Here is a 21,612-nt window from a genome sequence, read left to right as displayed (position 1 = left end):
TTAGCCCATCCCGTTCTGTGGACGTGGCCCGTGATACGCTTTCCGCGCGTCGCTGTGCCCCCTCTCTAAGGTCACGTGACACTCGCACGGTCTCCGATTGGCTGCGATGGCTCGTAACATCCGCTGCGCTTGAACGTAAGATGAAACGGAGTAGAGCAACTGATTTCATTGTTGCTGCAGCACCCCGATGAATAGGCCACGCATAGTTAGGACTCCCGAGGAGCAGCGTGAATACTAGGAGTGGCAAAGGGGGAAAAAAACGGCAATACGACCGGCGGCGGCGTGCTGCGACCGGCGGCGGCATTTCGTATAGTGCAGTAGACAATCGTTGCAGGTGATACCGCAGCTTCGCTGACCAACCACCTTCACAGCGTGGATTGGAGCCCCAATTTTTTTTTTCTTAGGTCTAAGTCTCTTTCCAGCACCGTCCTTCGCCGAGTTCCCTCTGTACATTGCGGCGATTGGCTCTCTCAAGAAGTGCTTGGCGGGAGGGCAGACCCTCCAGATTTCTGGAGGGCAGACCCTCCAGAAATCAGTGTAAAATATTTTAAATATTAATCTTAGATTGCACAATCCAATCAGAGATTGGTAGCCCGCCGTGAAAATAAGCCATGAATTGGAGAAAACTAAATACGGCTTCTTCAGTGGCGAACTTAAGCTGTCAAGGGCCCGTCATACGAAAAATAAGAAAATAAAAATAAATAAAAAGCGCGTCAAAAATCACGAAGAAAGATCAGAAACCTTTCGTCATGAAGCGCGTTGCAATTTTTTTTTTTTCAAGTTTAGAAATATAATTAGTGAACTTAAGCTAATCATTTCTATAATTATTATGCTACTCCTTCGCTCGGTCGTCCGAAGCGACCTATGAAGTTGACCTTAACGAATGATCTCTTTCTTTCAAGAGCCCTAATTCTTAGAGATATTTCCAATATAGTAACAATTAAAAAAAAAAAAGAAACTCTGGTGCATGGCCTCTTTCTAAACGAGTAATTTATTTTGATGGCGACACTGAACATGAGCTGATGTGATTTAAATAATTAAAACTGAAATGCATTGTTACCTTGCACGGTGACTTTGGCAGAGTGCGTGACCTCGCCTACCGGATTTGTGGCACTGCACGTGTATTTTGCCGTGTCTGTCACCTCAGATTTGGGTATTTCCAGTGTAGATATCGATTCTTCTTCTTGCGTTGTAATTCTTTTGTCATCTTTTTTAATCTCTTTGTCATCTCTGAGGTAAAAAAGCAGAATAGAAATAATTTAATTTTCTGAAATGCGACATTAAAAAAATTAACTTACTTGAACCACTTTACTTCAGGTGGAGGTTTTCCCAAGAATTTAACGATCAGTCGAACCGTTTCTTCTTCTGTGACAACCTGAACGCGTGGGGATATGATGATAGTTTTTACTCTTCCTGCATTGTCATGTATTTTCACTGTACATACTATACTATATACATATATACTTAAGCCAATACATACTGTGTCGCTGAATGTTTGCGTGAACTTCGGAGGTTCCCGATCTTCTTTGGGTTTTTCTGAAACAAACAAGTGGTGTTATGCGTAGCGATTTGTAATGCAATGTGCGTACTAAAGCAAGGTGTATAGTTAGGCGATTCGGTGCATGGCGAGAAAAAATGAAAAGAGCAAAAAAAGACACAGGGACAACTGGAAGACATTCACAAACACAGCGCTGACTATCAACTGTCGTTTTCTTTCATAAGAAAATACATTCATATAAAAAATAGTGAACGAGACAGGGCATCCATCCATTAAACTAACATGTGTCCGATTGATTAATAAGAAAATATTCACCATGATAAAGAGTGACTCATTCAATCATAATGCAAAGAGGACCGCAAAACAGAAAACAACGCTTCATGAATTTCTCTAGCAGTCTTATAAGAGTGTTTGGCCAATATTTGAATATTACTAGAGCGAGTGAAATGAAAACCTTAAGACTGCAAAAACATTTTTAAATATGTAATTTTTCCTGCACTCTGGCAGCCTCCTCATTGATAACTAAATTAATGTCCGATAGGTGTCAGCACAGTGTGGACAACAAGCATTATGTCACAGTTGCAGCGTAAAGATGAACTCCCCACTTGAGTAATGCACCCAAAAGGAGCAACGTTCTGCCATCCGTTTTTTAGGTGTTGAGGGTGCGAAAACTACCGAAATTTGTCGTCGAATGAAATTTCAATATGGTGATGCTTGTCTGTCACTCCAGTAAATGTACGAATGAACTCAAAAGTTCCAAGAAGATGTGAGTTCTGTGACAGACTCTCATTGGCTGCTCATGTACACCGAGCGGCGACAACATATTCTAGTATTTGAAGGCACCGAAATAGAGAATAGCCGAGTGACGATGCATAAAATGGCCGCACTTGTCAATGTAAGTCGACCCTAGTGATTACCACATTTTTTGTACCGCTCAAGAAGGCAATGGGAGAGCATTTCCCGTCCGATGATGTCATGTAATACGCGGTGCAGGAATGGCGTCGCACCCGAAAGTTTTTTTTTTTTTGAAGTTTGCGCATTTATCAAGCACCGGAGGACCCAGATTAAACCGAATTGCGACTATGTTAAAAAAGGCATAGTAGCTTTTTTGTTCAATAAATGTCGAGCAAAAATTATTTAAGGGTTTCGTTTGACTGACTCTCGTATTGAACGGCAGAGTAGAGTCACATTCATTGCAGTCCAAGGCTAAGTGTCTCGATCGACCGTTCCGTGAAAACAAACAGTGCTCACGAGCACTGTCGCTTACGCACGTACCTACGTGTCGTACGTAAATATTGCCTCGGGACAAAGGGAATTTGTAAGCGACACCAACGGAGCATGAAACATATTTACAAAGGTGTTCTATGTCGCATAATATACGCTTTTTTTCTGCGTTTTATACGACCCTTTTGAAAAGTTCGCGCCGCCTATAGCAGCTGCTGCGTCGATTATCCGAGTCTGCTATTTCTTGGGTACGCACTATGATAGGAATCGAGTGTTGCGTCAGCGTTCGGCGAGGACTTGGATCCAATTACACGCTTCGTTCCCAGGAATGGATGGATGAATGCTATCGGCTGTACTCTTTATAACGGTCGGTAGCTTGCGCCACCTAGCCTAGAAACCCAAAAGATGATTTTTACTGCGCGACAATTTCCTTCCCCCTTTCTCTTTTTGTAACTATCACCTGCCGGCGTGGTATAGTGACAGGCTGAACTTTGCGGGTCAATGACGACCGGCCAATGTTGCTTAATGTTTTTTTTTTTTTTCAAAGGGTTTTTTAAGGAGCATAAGCTATGTAGCTTTGAAGGTGCGGCAAATACCCCCGGTTCATGTAACGTGTTTGCAACCTACTTCATCTCACTTTTTTCGAGATGGGCCAAGGGAAGTTCTAAAGATGTTTAAGAGCGACTCGGCGTACTTAAGGTTGTATGTTCAGAACAGTTTTGAAAGCAATAATTGTAGTCAAACGCGAGGTCCTCAAGTCGAAAACGGACAATTGACCTTCCCCAAAAAAGCTGCTACATTTGCGCGAAAAGTTGCCAGAGCCCCCGTTCAGGCTGAAAGAAAACGGGCGTGCCGCCTTTCGTAAGCTTACATTATACTAGGTTGCTGTGGAAACAAGAACTCGTGGGTCGCCTTGTTACATGTAATCTCAGCAAAAAGTGTCAATCAATGGTGCAATAATTATTTTTACCGGAAAGAAGGCACCAAGTGTTTCAAATTTCGGTCAGTCAAGCGAGGAAACCAGACGGCTTGCCATGGCACCCTAGTAAGACTGCCGGACCCACAGCGTACATTTTGCCTCGGGTACGTCGCTTTTGTAATGTTCTGACAAGTCATTCATGCATCGCTAAGCCTCTCTTTGGGACCGTTTTTGAATCTCAAACCCCAAATTCCAAAGCTTTTGACGCTGTAGTATAGGTGGCGCGTTGAAGCTCGCGAATCCTCAATTGACTATTGAAGCATCTCCGGAGTACAAACCTTTCACTGTGACATCGATGTGACTTGCCACACTCCCTTCAGAGTTTTCAGCCGTCACCTCAAATGTGCCCTTATCAGATGGTTTGACATCCTTCAAGGTGAACGTTACGGTGACGAAGTTGTGATGTTCTTGCTTTTTTGTGATTGTGAGTCTAGTATCTCTTTCAGGATTCAGAGTTTTCCCGTTGACCTTCAAGGTAACCTAAATTGTTCAAAATATAACAGAAAACATCAATTTTTAGTAAAAAAAAACATGAGAGTTCCAACATCAACATCTCGTTTGTTGAAAAATGTATGCCAACGTTTGCAAAAATCACAACGAAATACAAAGGCTAACATTATGATGAAAATGTTTAGTTTGCTCAGTATTTCACGAAGATATGTTGTAAGACTGCCATTTCTTTATCTGCGAGCTATCGTATTTAAAAAGGTACAACTTGAAATTGGAGGAAATCAAGTTAATATTAGTTCGCGCAAAAAAGTAATATTTTCGCTTTGGAAGCCTTTTTATTGTGTAAAAGCAACAACAAGCCGTACCTCTGGCTCGGGCGTTCCTGACAGCTTCACCACCAAAGTCAAAGTGCTTCCTTCATCAACTTCAAGATGTGGTCGGAGGGGTGCTGAAAACACTGGTGGTATTCCCTCAGTCAAGAGATCTATCAGGGATGAAGACCTTGACACGGTGCGCCTTGAAATAGTCCGCTCACTCACGAATTCTGTGAAGACGAAGACGGTTAATTTACCCTCAAAGGAGTATAGACTTTAACTTGCTTCTTAAAGGGGCCCTGCAAGGACTTTTTTACTGGTTTTTAATTGGCACCGAACCTGTGCGCACTGAACGTAGTTAAAAAAAAACATTTCTTTTCTCGAATTCTGCTTTATTTTAAAAGTTCTAGGCAAATTAAAATTACAAAAACAAGCAAAAAATAACCTTCTTCATGACGTCCTTGGTTACGTGAGAGGCCGTGAACTAGAGGAGGCAAGGAGGGGTAGCGATCTCAGCGAGCGGTCACGGCTGCCGCACTCCGTGTCGACGGCTCGAGAGGGCGCCACTAAAGCATGTTCTGGCTAGGCTGTATGAAGCGGGCAGCCAAGGCGACTCGCATTGCATTTGCTGCGCGATTAAACACTAATTCGGCATGGCACTTTATTGGAAACAAACGACAGCAAACAGGGGGTAAAGATCAGTTCAGAACGGGAGCCACTTAGCGCTGCCATACCGCCAAAAGGACAAATCGCAAGCCAAAGCTGCTCGCCGAGGGCCTTGGGAAAGCTCGGAACCGGTCGGATCCTCTAGTGCATGCGACCGCAGCGCCGCCGCGTACACCCGGGACCTTTCTACGCTCGCCGCTCGTTGGGGCCTGATCCCACTACACCTTTCTGGTATGCGCCGCCTTTGCTACCGCTTGGTGGCGGGTATGTCGACGGGTCATTTCTTATTTCCGTACTTTCTAAACTGCATTTGTTTCTTTTTTGGTCTAAAACAGTGTACAAAAACTACTTTTATAAATAATTAAAACGGTTCGCGCCACTTATATTTTGTATTTCGACTAAAAAGAAGCTTTTAGCGGCCCTGACCAGTAGTAAGCCCCGGACCAAAGACGTCATTTATCGCGCGCTTTCGGCACCGCGGGTCGCCCCCGTAGGTGGAAGAGGTTTTCGCGTCGTCCGGTTAAAATATGACGCATTGATATTTAGTTACTCTCTCCGTGCCCGCCGGCTTGCCCGAACCCCAAGAGACGTGGAAACCGCAGAAAAGGTGGACGCTTAAATATGATTGCAGGGCCCCTTTAAGGAAGGAAGGCACGTGGAAAACGCTGCTAAGTGCAAGTTTCACTAATCATTGCTGTAATGGGTAGAAATTGTCGGATTATATGATTATATATCTTTTCATCTTGATGACGCATTCACATTTTACTCACCCCGAATGACTAATTCGGCCGAGCTAGAGGCAAATCCTGCCGGGTTCTTTGCAACCACTGTGTAAGTTCCAGCATCTTCAGGAAAAACCTCGCTTATCACCAGCGTGGTTTCGTTCTCTTCGTCGTAGTAAATCTGTAATCATATAAAATATTTTCCAAGAGACACATTTAGTAATATCAGACATCAAAGTATTCAAAATAAAACGAAAGTTGGCAACGTTTCACTATATGGCAACAATGCTTATATTTTGTCAGAACTAAGAATTAGCCTCATCTCACACGTGGAAAGACAAGGAAGATGATGAACACATTCAAACATCGACGCTGTCTGTGTTGGTCTAACTGGTGACTGTCTAAACAGTGACCAGTTAACATTTTTATAATTAGCGTTTCAATTATTTGGTAGACAATGCGAGTGACATATTTTGTTACCGTTGTCAAGTTTACCGACAAGTGTTCCTGTTCATCATGAGCAATTCAATACGGGGAAATCATTTGCAGCTGATGAGGGTATGTGAGTTTCAGTGAATGTTCAACGTATGAAAAAATGTAACAATAAACTCTCATCTATTTACTCGTCAAGAAACATGCTTTAGGAATTTAAAATATTCCGTCCGGTTTTACGCAGAATATATGACAAATTGTTCAACCGCAAACCTGAAATTCTTCGTTTGATTTAATGATGCGTGTTTGCTTGAACCAGGTAACATGTGGACGTGGATGCCCCTGTACTTGACACTTGAAGGTAGCTTCCTCGCCATTGGTAGCTTCTACCGGAACAAGCCTCTTGACAAATTTTGGGGCTGTCATCTTTTCTCCAGGGCCCGGTTCTTGACAGAAAGAAAAAATGATTCATTTCAGTTGGTGCAATGCACGGGGTATGGAATAGGGTACGGAAGCAGGATTGCGATGTTAAGATATTCGCAGAACTTGTAGCATTCACGATTTAAAAACATAATATTAGTTCGCTTACTGCCGAATGCAGGGAGCTTCTTTATCTTTTCTTCAAGGATTTGTTCCAGAAGACGTCTGTATGATTTGACGTCCTGGAGTATAGACGGTGGAACCTTTCCAGTCTCTTGCGTGACTGTCTTGCGCACAAACCACCATTCTTCACTGATTCGTTCCACCACGAAGACGTGCTCGCCTGGAGATAAACAGAAAGTAGTCTTTTACTGCTTTATACGGATTTAATGAACCATGTTAGCCTGCTGTCAATGTAAGCTTTATTTTGATCAATATGTTTAGATAACTTGATGAATACACTGGGGAGTTCGGGTTTTATAAAGATGAAAACATCACTCCTGAAGTACGTTTGTTCGCCGATGACTGTGTCATATATAGACCCATTCATTCACGCCACGATCAGCTAACCTTGCAAAACGATCTCCAACTTATAATTCAGTGGTGTCATAAATGGCAAATGGCGTTAAACTATAATACATGTAAATCGCTATCTTTTTCCCGCAGTTCACATGTTCTATCCTCCTCTTACCACTTTTCTGGCATCCCAGTAACTGCTTGTTCATCGTATAAATATCTAGGAATTCATCTGACATCTGACCTGTCGTGGACCACTCATATAACAACTGTCATCGCCGATGCTAACCGCACTCTCGGATTTCTTCGCCGTAACCTCAGACAAGCTACATCCCCCGTAAAACAACTAGCTTATACTACCTTGGTCAAAACTAAACTAGAATTCGCTTCTTCCATATGGTCACCGTGGCAGGCATACCTAACTAACAACCTGGAATCCGTTCAAAGAAGGGCCCTCCGTTTTATTTATTCCGACTATTCCCCATACGCAAGCATATCAGGACTTCGCCAATCAGCTAACCTTGACACTCTTTCTCACCGCCGCAGGGTGTCTCGTCTTTCTCTTCTTCATCGGATCTTTTATTACAACAGTCATCTCAGACAAAGTTTGTTATCTCCTCCTTACCGCATTTTCCCTCGTCTCGACCATTCTTGTAAACTCCGTCCGATTTCATCGTCAACCGTCACTCACCGAATGTCTACTTTACCATTGGCCATTGACGACTGGAACTCACTGCCTGACGTAATTGTTACCTTATCTGATACAAAAAAAAATTCTGCAGCCATTAGCTTATTTTTTCTAACCCATAACTAGATTACAGCGTGTTTTCGTAGATAAATAATTTTGTTACTTGTTTGTTTTTTAAGTGTTCACTCCCTTGTGTAATGCCCCCTGGGCCTTCAAGGAATAATAAATGATGATGATGATGATGTTTTCAACTTTATAAAGAAGCTTATTAATATTTTAGAGTATTAACATTTTGTCGATTCCAAAGCATTCTTTCCACGAATTATCTGTGACATTACTGAAAACTTGATTTAGCTCAAACCGGGAGTGCGAACAGTGAGAGTTCTACCTCATATACCGATTCAATACAATAGAAAAAGGAATAAACGAGAGTCGTCCAGGAACACTTGCGTCAACAAGAGCATTAACCTAGCCTAACTTTTCATAGTGGTACTGCATTTTCGAGTGGAATTGAGCCATGTGGTTATTCTATTACGACTCCTATATTGTGGACGCTATCTTCTGTGGAACCGTGCTGTTCTCTTGCACGCGTGTTTTATTAACCACATCTCTTGTTACCTTGTTTCTTGAACAACGATCGGTTTCCGTCACAGCACTAAAGTGGTGACGAAGGTGAACTCGAATATTCGCGAATGAAGTGATTGTTAGCGAGTTCAGTCGGAGTGACGAAGTACTCGTATCCCATTCGTGAGCTAGGTTCTGCTGGCGTGATTTAACACTGCGGATGAATCACGGTAAGAAGGCAGAACGATTTGCGAAAAACAGGAGTCCGCTGTTATTTAAAAAAATTTCAAGCAAACATGAAGTTTCTGACTCAACATTCATGCAATCTACACTTGGTAAACTTCGAACGCAATGTCGGTTCACGTTTCGGCCAAAGTTTTCTTTCTCATTATCAGTAACCGTAAGCAAGCATTAGAATATTTTATAATTTTGAAACACGCGTCGCATTGAAAAAAACAAAAAAAAAAACAAAAAAAAAAACAACGGTGTTTAGATATCGCCATCACTGCTGAGTGGGGTCTGGTGATTGAGCAGTGGAATGATAGAAAAACGTCCTCATAATGTTTTGTTACTTTTACAACAGGTAAACATTTCAAATTAAAAGTTAGTAGATTTTGCACACAGTGCCTTTATATTTCAGCAGTAGCTAGCTTTGAGGTTGCATATGTTGAAATAACTGTACGCTTTTTTGTTTATGAAAAAGATCCAAACCGCACAACAATAAATAAAACTTAATGAATATGTGATATTAACCGGATGCTATCACTAAAGCTTATCTATATATCTACAATTTAATTTTTTATAGTCTAGAATTGTGAACAACATAATAAAATGGAAAAAAGTACGAGGGAGCATGTTTGCTGTTTGACTGGTGATTTTAATTGGAGGACGTTTTTTAGAGGAAGAAATAGTGAGTGGTTGGGCGCGACATAATAATTCCTAGAAAACATATAAAGGCGCATGAAATCACTTATAAAAATAATTGTCACTATGCGTTGCTTATGTTACACTCACTTCTATAATACGACGAGGTGAAGCATTCACATATACCTGTTGTACCATACTATTCTTTCAAGAAATATAATGAGGACATTACCTTCCTCGAGGTTGAGAGTATCGTCCTCTTCCGTGATATATGTGGTGATTGCCACATATTCTAATATTTCCTGCAAGTAAAAAGATGAATAACACGCGTGAGTCATATTTTTAGAGAAAATTCGGGTAATTCAAAGGAGGGGAACCAAGAGGACATATACACACACAAAAAAAGAGAAGATATCATTTGACCGCGAGATGGAACTGTGGTGGTGTTAACTGTGTGATACAGACACCGGAACTCCGGCACTTTTGAGTTTTGCTTATTCAGGTCATCGTAGAGCACAAAATGTTCCTGGTTAGGTTGGTGCCCCACACATAGTTTATTTTAACCATATCCAATGACAGTGGTTTTCATCACAGCGTTACAGATGCAAAACCGAAATGAAAAAAAAAAACTGTGGGAAATATTTGCTTGTGCTCTTTGTTCCATGCCGTACATTGCTTTAAACGGTAAATGTACTCGAGTTCCTTTGCGCTCTCATGTGTTTTTGATATATCTCTATAAGATAATTTCAAATCAAAATGTAAGTTTTAACGGGATTCTAATTGCTGCCAGATGTGACCCACAATAAGTTAAGGGAAGAATGCTACATTCTGTAAAGGGATATCTGGGTAAATAATAAAAGTTAGAGCCCCTATGAGCCGATAAGAACGCCCGAGCGAGGCACGTGACAGCGCTCTAGACGATTAACCTCTGCCAGAACACTGACTCGAGCATCGTAGAGGCGGCATTATTGGCTCTCTTGGTCCGCTACGTCTGCAGTTTGCCAAGGTATACTGAAATTAACTGCAGGCTTTTGATTTTGCAGTCTGTGTATTCGACGGCGGGTTACAGACTAATTCGTTATTTACAAACAAGGCCGCCTGCCAACAGTAACTGTGGGTGCTGCACATGTGCATGAACCCGTTTTGCTAAGTGCGAGCTTTCTGCACAAGCCCTATTATACAGCCAGCGCAACCACCTTCGTATGACGTCAACAAAAACAAATTAGAAATGATATGAAACAATAGTGTTTTATCTTATGTTCATCCCTTAATTCCGAAAATTATTGCTAGTGAGCTAACGTGTCATGCCAGCGTTGCAGTGAATAGTATTCTACGAAAAATTTTCCAAATGCTTTTCGGAAAATAAGGATATAAAAAAACTTTTTACCTCTTCCTCTTCCTCTTCTTCTTCTGTAAAAATAAGAATGAAATATTAGAATGTAAAATATGTAGTAGAACATAAGGATAACAAAATTATCTTACTTTGCGGCTCTTGCAGGACGATCTTATATTGATCTGAAAGGACGCACGCAACCATGAGTGATGACTTCTATTATTTACAAGAACAATGTGAACTCACCATGCATCTCTGTAATAACGGACTTCTTTCCTTCCGTGGGCAGCGAAATATCTAGGCTCTCCATTTCTTCAGGTTGGTCAGGATGCGACACTTTCCGGATGCTTATAATGTCTTCAGTGGTGCTTGTTTTGCGAGGAATTTTCATTTCAAATATCTCCTCAACGTCTTCGGACTTCTCTAAAGTAGGAGCTTCTTTCTTTATCTGGATGCTAAATTTCTCTGTGATGTCATCAGTAACATCTGCCTTTGAATGCTTTTTCTTCAGGGTAACTGTACGAATCTCCTCGGGTGACTCACCTCTCTCTTCTACCTTCGCCTTTTTCTTGATTGTTAGTTGAGCCGCTTCCTCTACAGCTTCTTTCTTTTCTACAACTTTGGTTTTTTCTTCAATGGTTAATTCTTCGGGGGCTTCTTCTGGCTTTGGCTTTTCTTCTGGTTTCTTTTCCAAGGTCACCGTGACATCTTCGGAGACGTCCACTGGAACTTCCTCCGGTTTTTCTTCGGGTTTTCTAAATGTTTCCTCTGTAGATGGTACCTCCTCAGTAACTTTAGGTTTCTTAGGTTTTTTCTTGATAGTCAGTTTAGCTTCTTCTTCAACAAACTCCTTCTTTCCTTCTACTTTGGGTTTTTCTTGAATGGTTAATTCTTCGGGGGCTTCTTCTGGCTTCGGCTTTTCTTCTGGTTTCTTTTCCAATGTCACTGTAACATCTTCAGTAACTTCCTCCGGTTTCTCTTCCGGTTTCTTAAACGTTTCCTCTGCAGCTGGTACCTCCTCAGTAACTTTAGGTTTCTTAGGTTTTTTCTTAATAGTCAGTTTAGCTTCTTCTTCAACAAACTCCTTCTTTCCTTCTACTTTAGGTTTTTCTTGAATTGTTAATTCTTCGGGACCTTCTTCTGGCTTCGGCTTTTCTTCTGGTTTCTTTTCCAATGTCACTGTAACATCTTCAGTAACTTCCTCCGGTTTCTCTTCCGGTTTCTTAAACGTTTCCTCTGCAGCTGGTACCTCCTCAGTAACTTTAGGTTTCTTAGGTTTTTTCTTAATAGTCAGTTTAGCTTCTTCTTCAACAAACTCCTTCTTTCCTTCTACTTTAGGTTTTTCTTGAATGGTTAATTCTTCGGGAGCTTCTTCTGGCTTCGGCTTTTCTTCTGGTTTCTTTTCCAATGTCACTGTAACATCTTCAGTAACCTCCTCTGGAACTTCTTCTGGTTTCCTAAGCGTTTCCTCTGCAGCTGGTACCTCCTCAGTAACTTTAGGTTTCTTAGGTTTTTTCTTAATAGTCAGCTTAGCTTCTTCTTCAACAAACTCCTTCTTTTGTTCTACTTTAGGTTTTTCTTCAATCGTTAATTCTTCGGGAGCTTCTTCTGGTTTTGGCTTTTCTTCTGGTTTCTTTTCCAAGGTCACTGTAACATCTTCGGTGACGTCCTCAGGAACTTCCTCAGGTTTCTCTTCCGGTTTCTTAAACGTTTCCTCTGCAGCTGGTACCTCCTCAGTAACTTTAGGTTTCTTAGGTTTTTTCTTGATAGTCAGCTTAGCTTCTTCTTCAACAAACTCCTTCTTTTCTTCTACTTTAGGTTTTTCTTCAACGGTTAATTCTTCGGGAGCTTCTTCTGGTTTTGGCTTTTCTTCTGGTTTCTTTTCCAAGGTCACTGTAACATCTTCGGAGACGTCCTCAGGAACTTCCTCCGGTTTCTCTTCCGGTTTCTTAAACGTTTGCTCTGCAGCTGGTACCTCCTCAGTAACTTTAGGTTTCTTAGGTTTTTTCTTGATAGTCAGCTTAGCTTCTTCTTCAACAAACTCCTTCTTTTCTTCTACTTTAGGTTTTTCTTCAACGGTTAACTCTTCGGGAGCTTCTTCTGGTTTTGGCTTTTCTTCTGGTTTCTTTTCCAAGGTCACCGTAACATCTTCGGTGACGTCCTCTGGAACTTCCTCCGGTTTCTCTTCCGGTTTCTTAAACGTTTCCTCTGCAGCTGGTACCTCCTCAGTAACTTTAGGTTTCTTAGGTTTTTTCTTGATAGTCAGCTTAGCTTCTTCTTCAACAAGCTCCTTCTTTTCTTCTACTTTAGGTTTTTCTTCAACAGTTAATTCTTCGGGAGCTTCTTCTGGTTTTGGCTTTTCTTCTGGTTTCTTTTCCAAGGTCACTGTAACATCTTCGGTGACGTCCTCGGGAACTTCCTCCGGTTTCTCTTCCGGTTTCCTAAACGTTTCCTCTGCAGCTGGTACCTCCTCAGTAACTTTAGGTTTCTTAGGTTTTTTCTTGATAGTCAGCTTAGCTTCTTCTTCAACAAACTCCTTCTTTTGTTCTACTTTAGGTTTTTCTTCAATGGTTAATTCGTCAGGAGCTTCTTCTGGTTTTGACTTTTCTTCTGGTCTCTTTTCCAAGGTGACTGTAACATCTTCGGTGACGTAATCTGGAACTTTTTCCGGTTTTTCTTCCGGTTTCCTAAACGTTTCCTCTGCAGCTGGTACCTCCTCAGTAACTTTAGGTTTCTTAGGTTTTTTCTTGATAGTCAGCTTAGCTTCTTCTTCAACAAACTCTTTCTTTTCTTCTGCTTTAGGTTTTTCTTCAATGGTTAATTCTTCGGGAGCTTCTTCTGGTTTTGGCTTTTCTTCTGGTTTCTTTTCCAAGGTCACCGTAACATCTTCGGTGACGTCCTCTTTAACTTCCTCCACTTTCTCTTCCGGTTTCTTAAACGTTTCCTCTGTAGCTGGTACCTCCTCAGTAACTTTAGGTGTTTTAGGTTTTTTCTTAATAGTCAGCTTAGCTTCTTCTTCAACAAACTCCTTCTTTTGTTCTACTTTAGGTTTTTCTTCAAGGGTTAATTCGTCAGGAGCTTCTTCTGGTTTTGACTTTTCTTCTGGTTTCTTTTCCAAGGTCACCGTAACATCTTCAGTGACGTCCTCTAGAACTTCCTCCGGTTTCTCTTCCGGTTTTTTAAGCGTTTCCTCTGCAGCTGGTACCTCCTCAGTAACCTTAGGTTTCTTAGGTTTCTTCTTAATTGTCAGCTTAGCCTCTTCAACAAACTCCTTCTTTTGTTCTACCTTAGGTTTTTCTTCAATAGTGAATTCTTCGGGAGCTTCTTCTGGTTTTGGCTTTTCTTCTGGTTTCTTTTCCAAGGTCACCGTAACATCTTCGGTGACGCCCTCTGGAACTTCCTCCAGTTTCTCTTCCGGTTTCTTAAATGTTTCCTCTGCAGCTGGTACCTCCTCTGTAACTTTAGGCTTCTTAGGTTTTTTCTTGATAGTCAGCCTAGCTTCTTCTTCAACAAACTCCTTCTTTTCTTCTACTTTAGGTTTTTCTTTAATGGTTAATTCTTCCGGAGCTTCTTCTGGTTTTGGCTTTTCTTCTGGTTTCTTTTCCAAGGTTACCGTAACATCTTCAGTGATGTCCTCTGGAACTTCCTCCGGTTTCTCTTCCGGTTTCTTAAACGTTTCCTCTGCAGCTTGTACCTCCTCAGTAACTTTAGGTTTCTTAGGTTTTTTCTTGATAGTAAGCTTAGCTTCTTCTTCAACAAATTCTTTCTTTTCTTCTACTTTAGGTTTTTCTTCAATGGTTAATTCTTCGGGAGCTTCTTCTGGTTTTGGCTTTTCTTCTGGTTTCTTTTCCAAGGTCACCGTAACATCTTCAGTGACGTCCTGTGGAACTTCCTCCAGTTTTTCTTCGGGTTTCCTAAACGTTTCCTCCTCAACTGGCACCTCCTCAGTAACTTTTGGCTTTTTAGGTTTTTTCTTGATACTCAGCTTAGCTTCTTCTTCAACAAACTCTTTCCTTTCTTCTACTTTAGGTTTTTCTTCAACGGTTATTTCTTCAGGAGCTTCTTCTGGTTTCGGCGTTTCTTCTGGTTTCTTTTCCAAGGTCACCGTAACATCTTCAGTGATGTCCACTGGAACTTCCTTCGGTTTTTCTTCGGGTTTCATGAACGTTTCCTCTGCAGTTGGTACCTCCTCAGTAACTTTAGGTTTCTTAGGTTTTTTCTTGATAGTCAGCTTAGCTTCTTCTTCAACAAACTCTTTCTTTTCTTCTGCTTTAGGTTTGTCTTCAATGGTTAATTCTTTGAGAGCTTCTTCTGGTTTTGGTTTTTCTTCAGGTTTCTTTTCCAAGGTCAACGTAATATCTTCAGTGATGTCCTGTGGAACTTCCTCCGGTTTTTCTTCGGGTTTCCTAAACGTTTCCTCTGCAGCTTGTACCTCCTCCGTAACTTTGGGCTTTTTAGGTTTTTTCTTGATAGTCAGCTTAGCTTCTTCAACAAACTCCTTCTTTTCATCTACTTTAGGTTTTTCTTCAATGGTTAATTCTTTGGGAGCTTCTTCTGGTTTTGGCTTTTCTTCTGGTTTCTTTTCCAAGGTCACTGTAACATCTTCAGTGACATCCTGTTGAACTTCGTCCGGTTTTTCTTCGGGTTTCCTAAACGTTTCCTCTGCAGCTGGTACCTCCTCAGTAACTTTAGGTCTTTTAGGTTTTTTCTTGATAGTCAGCTTAGCTTCTTCTTCAACAAACTCCTTCTTTTCTTCTACTTTAGGTTTTTCTTCAATGCTTAATACTTCAGGAACTTGCTCTGGTTTTGGCTTTTCCTCTGGTTTCTTTTCCAAGGTGACTGTAACATCTTCGGTGACGTAATCTGGAACTTCCTCCGGTTTTTCTTCCGGTTTTCTAAACGTTTCCTCTGCAGCTGGTACCTCCTCAGTAACTTTAGGTTTCTTAGGTTTTTTCTTGATAGTCAGCTTAGCTTCTCCCTCATCAAATTCCTTCTTTTCTTCCACTTTAGGCTTTTCCCCAATAGTTAATTCTTCTGGAGATTCTTTAGGCTCTGATTTTTCTTCTGGTTTCTTCTCCAGCGTTACTGTGACGTCTTCAGTGACATCATCTGGAAGTTCCTGTGGTTTCTCTTCAGGTTTCTTTAATGTTATGATTTCTTCAGCTGGTGCCTCCTCTGTAACTTTAGGTTTCCTAGACTTTTTCTTGATTGTTAGTTTCGCATCTTCTTCAACAAATTCTTTCTTTTCTTCCACTCGAGGCTTTTCTTCAATAAATAATTCTTCAGTTTCTTCTCGAGTCTTTGGCGATTCTTCTGGTTTCTCCTCCAGGGTTACTGTAACATCCTCAGCAATATCATCTGTCTTTTGATCAGGTTTATCTTCAGGTTTCTTTAATGTAATGGTTTCTTCTGCAGGAACTTCATCTGTAATTTTTGACTTCTTAGGCTTCTTGATTTTAAGTTTAGCCTCTTCTACAAGTTCTGTTTTTTCTTTTGGTAGAGGTTTTTCTTCGACTGACACTTTTTCTGGAGCTACTGGCGTCGGTATTTTTTCTGCTCTTTTGTCTAAAGTGACTGTAATTTCCTCAGTGATATCCTCTGGAAGTTCTTCAGGCTTTTCTTCGGGTTTTTTAATTACGGCAGTCTCTTCTGCTGTAGGTGCTTCTGTAACTTTGGGCTTTTTAGGCTTCTTAATTTTCAACTTCGCCTCTTCTACTTCTGTCTTTTCTTCTTCCTGAGGTTTCTCTTCGACTGTCACTTCTTCTGGAGCTTCAGGCATTAGTTTCTTTTCTGGCTTCTCTTCTAAAGTTACAGTTATGTCCTCAGTGATGTCCTCTAGAAGGTCTTCAGGCTTTTGTTCGGGTTTCTTAATGCTGACAGTTTCTTCGACTGGATGTTCTTCGGTTACTTTTGACTTTTTAGGTTTCTTAATTTTCAGCTTAGCCTCTTCTACAACTTCTGTTTTTTCTTCTGGTCGAGGTTTTTCTTCGACTGTCACTTCTGGAGCTTCGGGCAATGGTTTCTTCTCTGGCTTCTCTTCTAAGGCTATGGTGATGTCCTCAGTAACCTCCTCTGGAAGGCCTGGACGCTCTTCTTCGGGTTTTTTAATTGTGACAGTTTCTTCGGCTGGAAGTTCTTCGGTTACTTTTGGCTTTTTAGGCTTCTTCTTAATTTTAAGTTTGGCCTCTTCTAAAACTTCTGTCTTTTCTTCTGGTAGAGGTTTTTCTTCAATTGCCACTTCTTCTGGAGCCGCTAGCATCGGTTTCTCTTCTGGCTTTTCTTCTGAAGTTGGAGTGATGTCCTCAGTGACAGCTTTTGGAAGTTCCTCGGGCTTTTCTTCAGGCTTTCCTGCAGTAACATCTTCAATAGGAATCTCTTTCTTAATTGCTGGTTTCTTCAGTTTTTTCTTTGGTTTAGAAATAACTGAAATTTCTTCGTCTAGTTTTGGTACTTCTTCAGATATTTCCTGTCGGGCTTCTTCAATCCTTGGGATTTCTTCTGGAGTTTCTTGTACTGTGGTAGGCAGAGAAATTTCTTCACGTGCCTCTTCTTTTGCCTCTTTTATTTCTTCTGTAAGTGAACGATATTTTATATGGCCTATTAGTGACTTTCTAGTACATTCATAAGGCCGCACAAAAGATGTTGTATGTAATAACAAACTGCAGATCCTTATGCAACAAAACTCCAGTTGGTACGCAGTGTTTTTTCTGGACATGCATTTTCACGAGATAAATATGTTGGCATAATGTTGAGTTCGATCAGATCAAAGGCATCGTTTTAAGTATAAATCAGTGCATGTTTTCGAAATTGTAGCATTCCATCGCGAATTTTTGGTGTTTTGCACTTTCTGATTTTCCTTCAGGTTCTAAGAGTTAGTATGGACGGCTGACTGATGATCAGCCTGCTCAGTTCTACGGTGTCTATTGTTGATGAATTCCAAATGGAATTAACATTTACTAAAACGCTGAAACATTGATATTGAAGAAGCCTATGCGGTTTTCTCCTAAGATGGAATAGCCAGAAAGCTTAAATATGTTTTATGGCGGTCACTACAAAAGTAGAACCTCGTCTATGTGTGGTTCTTATGTATATAGTGAGAGAATATTGTGAGGCTAGCACTAGAGCACTAAATTATATAATACTTAAATGGTTGAACTGACTGAAAAATGCAGGAAAAGAACATACCTAAATATAAGCGTATTTATCTGTTGTGAATCGGTACCACAACGATCGAAAAATGTCACCATATATGCTTGCATAGTTGAGGTGTACCCTCCGCTCCACTTGCGAGTTTCAGATTATGTTTAGTATTAATTCTGACTGCAAGATACAAAGTAACTAATAATTATTTTTTTCCCAAAAATAATAAATTTCTGGGAAGTTTAATGACACATAAAACTTTGTTTAACAATAGAAGACAAGGAAAACAAAAATATGAAGCTAGCATGATTAATTTTTGTTCGGCATGCAAATGTTATATTTTGATAAAATAGGTGCTTCTGATATTGTATTTTAATTACCTTCATTGCTAAAAAGAGTACAAGAAATGGCAAGAAAACGGATACGCCGCACCTCGTTCTAACCGATTGCGATGCATAACCTCTCGTGCACGACATCACTTTGAGTCTGCCTTACTCAAAATTTTTGAATATGTGCGTTTATATAATTCTAATCATTAGCTATGTGTTTAAGTTCCGGTTGATTGGATAAAGACTAACTTTGCTATACATTAAACATATGTCAGCACACATCTGGAACCAATGATAAAGCTGGTAGGTGTATCCGAAGCATATACCATCTAACTAATTGAACTAAAACATCAGATATACGTTTTTCCATAAATTAATCCCGGGAAAAAAACCTTGCTTTTTATTTTTAGATGATTGTTTGAAGTCTAGTTATGCGCTTGACGGACATATTTCTTCGCTATAGTCATGCGGTTTACATGCCATGCGTTCTAATATGGGCATGCTCAAGTCAGTAGCATGTTTATAATGCATTTGTTTTTAGATTGTAAGCTTGCACAAAATTTCAGTCACAATTCATAGCGTTAACTTACCATTATGGCTGTGCCACACCAAGAGGAAAAATGTCAGTTTGAATCTTACGCAAGTGTTTCATGGTGGCCTTGTCTATTGCAGAGGTGGCTATTTGTGTTATAGCAAACCACTGAAATGCACTTTTATTAAACAAAGCTTCCACAAGGTGAGTATGCGCATTATACAAGCTTAATTGTTAAAATCGAGAACATTTAAAATGTGAGTATTCTGAAAGCAATATTGAACCAATTATGTTATTTGTGTTATTGATAAACCATAAACAATATATTTTTAATTAAGTTCAATTATGATCCTTAATAATGTAATATCAGGACTGAATAAATAAAACAGTATTGAGATTCACACATTAAGTATAATAGAAATAGGAAATAATATCAACAGAAAACTATATGTCTTGTTTAATGATTTTTCTTTAATGCGCGTTTGTAACACGCAGATTTCCATGTTTTGTTTTACATGAAATAACTACTGTAATGTTGTTACTTTAATGCAAATCATATTTAAATTGATTTCAATATTGCTAAGCAGCACACTATTAAAAAATAGATTGCAAACTCTGAGGAACTTACCTGGTGCTTTCTTTTTCCTTCTTCTCGTGACCTCTGGATGTCCCCCTTCCTGGACGTCTACTTGAGGCAAATCGACAGTTTCTCCTCGTTCATCATCCTCAAAGACCACTTGAACTTCTTGCTCCTGCTCTCTGGACTCAGTAAATAATTTCATTTCTAAAGTGATTGCCTCTTCACCAGGTCTAACTGTTACTTCTAATTGCTCATCGGAAGCAGGTTCTGTTTGTATAAAAGACGCTAGTGCTGTCTCTTGTAATAATGGAACCTCCTCTGGGACTTGAGTCAACTCTGTGCTTTCGAAAGTGTCTGAGAAAGTCGCTACACTTTCTGTGAAAATTTCCTCTTCTCTTGGACGGCCCATCACCTGTGGTTTGCTGGTTGTGGAACTTTCGAAAGGAAGGGTTTCTAAAAATGCTGGGACCGTTTCATCAAGGCGTGGAACAACGTCAGAAGTCGTTACTGTTTCGTACAATTCCGACGTTTCCAGCGTCGCCATTTCTAATATATTATTGGAGTCATCAAAAAGTTCCAACTCCCCTTCGTCAAAACTTTCACCTGCCGAATAGAACTCGTCTTCTTCTAGTATCGTGTCTGGTTTTCTTTTTGGTTTCTTTTTATATTTAGGCTGATCGGGTTTCGCACGCACTACTTTTGGTTCTGACTTTTCGACGATGTGCTGCTCTTTGCTTTTTGGCCGTTTTGTTTCTTCAAGAATTGGTTTTTCAGCTTCTTCTGGGAACTCCGGTTTTTCCCCTCCCTCTTCTGGTTTTCTAACTTCAGCTTCTTTCCTTTTTGGCTTAGCAGGGGTTTCTTCGGGCACGTGTTGTGGCAGACTTTCTAGAGTCACCTCGATATCTATCGTTTCTTCCCGGTGAGTTTCATAGACTAGCTCGACAGGCTCTTCCACGAGTTCCTCCGATTTCTTAAGTTGGATTAATTCAACGTCTACACTCGTCGGTGATACAATTTCTTCAGGTTGTTCTTCCAAAACCTTAATGGAAAGCTTTGGCTTAGGCTTTCGTTTCACGTCTGGCTTTCTTTCATCTATTTTATCTTCTGCTTTCTCAGTGATTTCCACTTCAGTTGGTTTCTCAGTGATCTCCTGAACTTCTACGTCCGGTGTTTCTGCAGAAGTAACCGTTACTTCAGTCGCCCCTTTTGGTTTGGGTTCCTCCCCCACTTCGTGGACCTCTTGAACAAGCTCAGGAGCCTGCTTTACAGTTTCGGCCTTGTCTGGCATTCCCTCTTGTGTTTGCTCCATGGGTCTGAGTTCCAACTCAAATACATCGCGTTTTTCCTCTTTCTTGATTGACTTCTTTTTCTTCTTTATTTCTTTCGGCTTCTTATCACGTTCTTCTTGAGATATCTCTTCCAGCTTTTCGTCTGGCTTCCCAGTGCTTTCAACCTCAATCGGTTTCTCAATAGTTTGCTTTATCTCTACACTTGGCCTTTCTTCTGAACTCACGGTTACTTCTAGCTCTTCTTCCGGCTTGGGTTTGTCTTTCAACTCTTTGAGAAAGCCTGGCACGTCCCCAGCTTCTTCAGTGACCACTTCAACAGGTTTAACCTTCTCTGAGATTCCCATTGGTTTTTCTTCTGTTAGACTCAGGTCTACTTCTGACACTTCAGGTTTTTCCTCTTCTTTCCTAACAGACTTCTTTTTCTTCTTTTTCTCCTTAGGCTTTTCTTCTGGCTTTTCTTCAGTTTTTTCTTCTGGCCTTACTTCAGGTCTTTCCTCTTTTTTTTCTATGCTTTCAACTTCAATCGGCTTCTTAATTATCTGCTTGAGTTCTAGATCTGGTTTGTCTTCTAAAATAGCAGTTGCTTCAATGTCTTCTTTTGGCTTAGGTGTGTCCTTCACTTCCATGACAATGTCTCTGACCTCTTCAACTTGTTCAGCAACCTCTTCAACAGATTCACCCTTCTCTGGCATTTCCACTGGTTTTTCTTCTTCCGGCCTCAGAACTATTTCTGCCACTTCAGGTTTTTCCTCTGCTTTCTTAATGGACTTCTTTTTCTTCTTTTTCTCCTTCGGCTTTTCTTCTGGCTTTTCTTCTGGTTTTTCTTCAGTTACTTTATCTGGCTTTTCTCCAGGTCTTTCTTCTTTCTCCATGCTTTCAACTTCAATCGGCTTCTCAATCTGCTTCACTTCCAGATCTGGCTGGTCTTCTGAAGTAACAGTTACTTCAATTTCTTTTGGTGTAGGTTTTTCCTTCACTTCTTTGACGTCTCTGACCTCTTCAATTTGTTCAGTGACCTCTTCAACCGTTTCAACCTTCTCTGGCATTTCTACTGGTTTTTCTTCTGCTGGCT

The 21,612-nt window shown here is 40.6% G+C and overlaps 1 protein-coding gene across 1 annotated transcript in view; it reads right to left on the bottom strand.

The window, feature by feature from the left end:
• The window catches only part of LOC121833793 (titin-like), a 44,599-nt gene that overhangs the window by 21,231 nt on the left and 1,756 nt on the right, over positions 1 to 21,612 (bottom strand). The window contains exons 4-16 of the mRNA XM_042287421.1: positions 19,300 to 21,610; positions 10,917 to 17,240; positions 10,820 to 10,852; positions 10,725 to 10,747; positions 9,570 to 9,639; positions 6,875 to 7,048; positions 6,559 to 6,731; positions 5,902 to 6,034; positions 4,517 to 4,695; positions 3,980 to 4,181; positions 1,481 to 1,536; positions 1,299 to 1,375; positions 1,061 to 1,230 (exon numbers count right to left, since the gene is read on the bottom strand). Of these exons, the coding sequence (XP_042143355.1) occupies positions 1,061 to 1,230; positions 1,299 to 1,375; positions 1,481 to 1,536; positions 3,980 to 4,181; positions 4,517 to 4,695; positions 5,902 to 6,034; positions 6,559 to 6,731; positions 6,875 to 7,048; positions 9,570 to 9,639; positions 10,725 to 10,747; positions 10,820 to 10,852; positions 10,917 to 17,240; positions 19,300 to 21,610 (9,925 nt within the window). The remainder of the gene's footprint in view (positions 1 to 1,060; positions 1,231 to 1,298; positions 1,376 to 1,480; positions 1,537 to 3,979; positions 4,182 to 4,516; positions 4,696 to 5,901; positions 6,035 to 6,558; positions 6,732 to 6,874; positions 7,049 to 9,569; positions 9,640 to 10,724; positions 10,748 to 10,819; positions 10,853 to 10,916; positions 17,241 to 19,299; positions 21,611 to 21,612) is intronic.

Source organism: Ixodes scapularis, unplaced genomic scaffold (assembly GCF_016920785.2).
Source record: "Ixodes scapularis isolate PalLabHiFi unplaced genomic scaffold, ASM1692078v2 PGA_scaffold9__187_contigs__length_104089568, whole genome shotgun sequence".
NCBI lineage: Eukaryota > Metazoa > Arthropoda > Arachnida > Ixodida > Ixodidae > Ixodes > Ixodes scapularis.
Note: the sequence above shows the minus strand (reverse complement) of the source record. Positions and strands in the feature narration are given on the sequence as shown.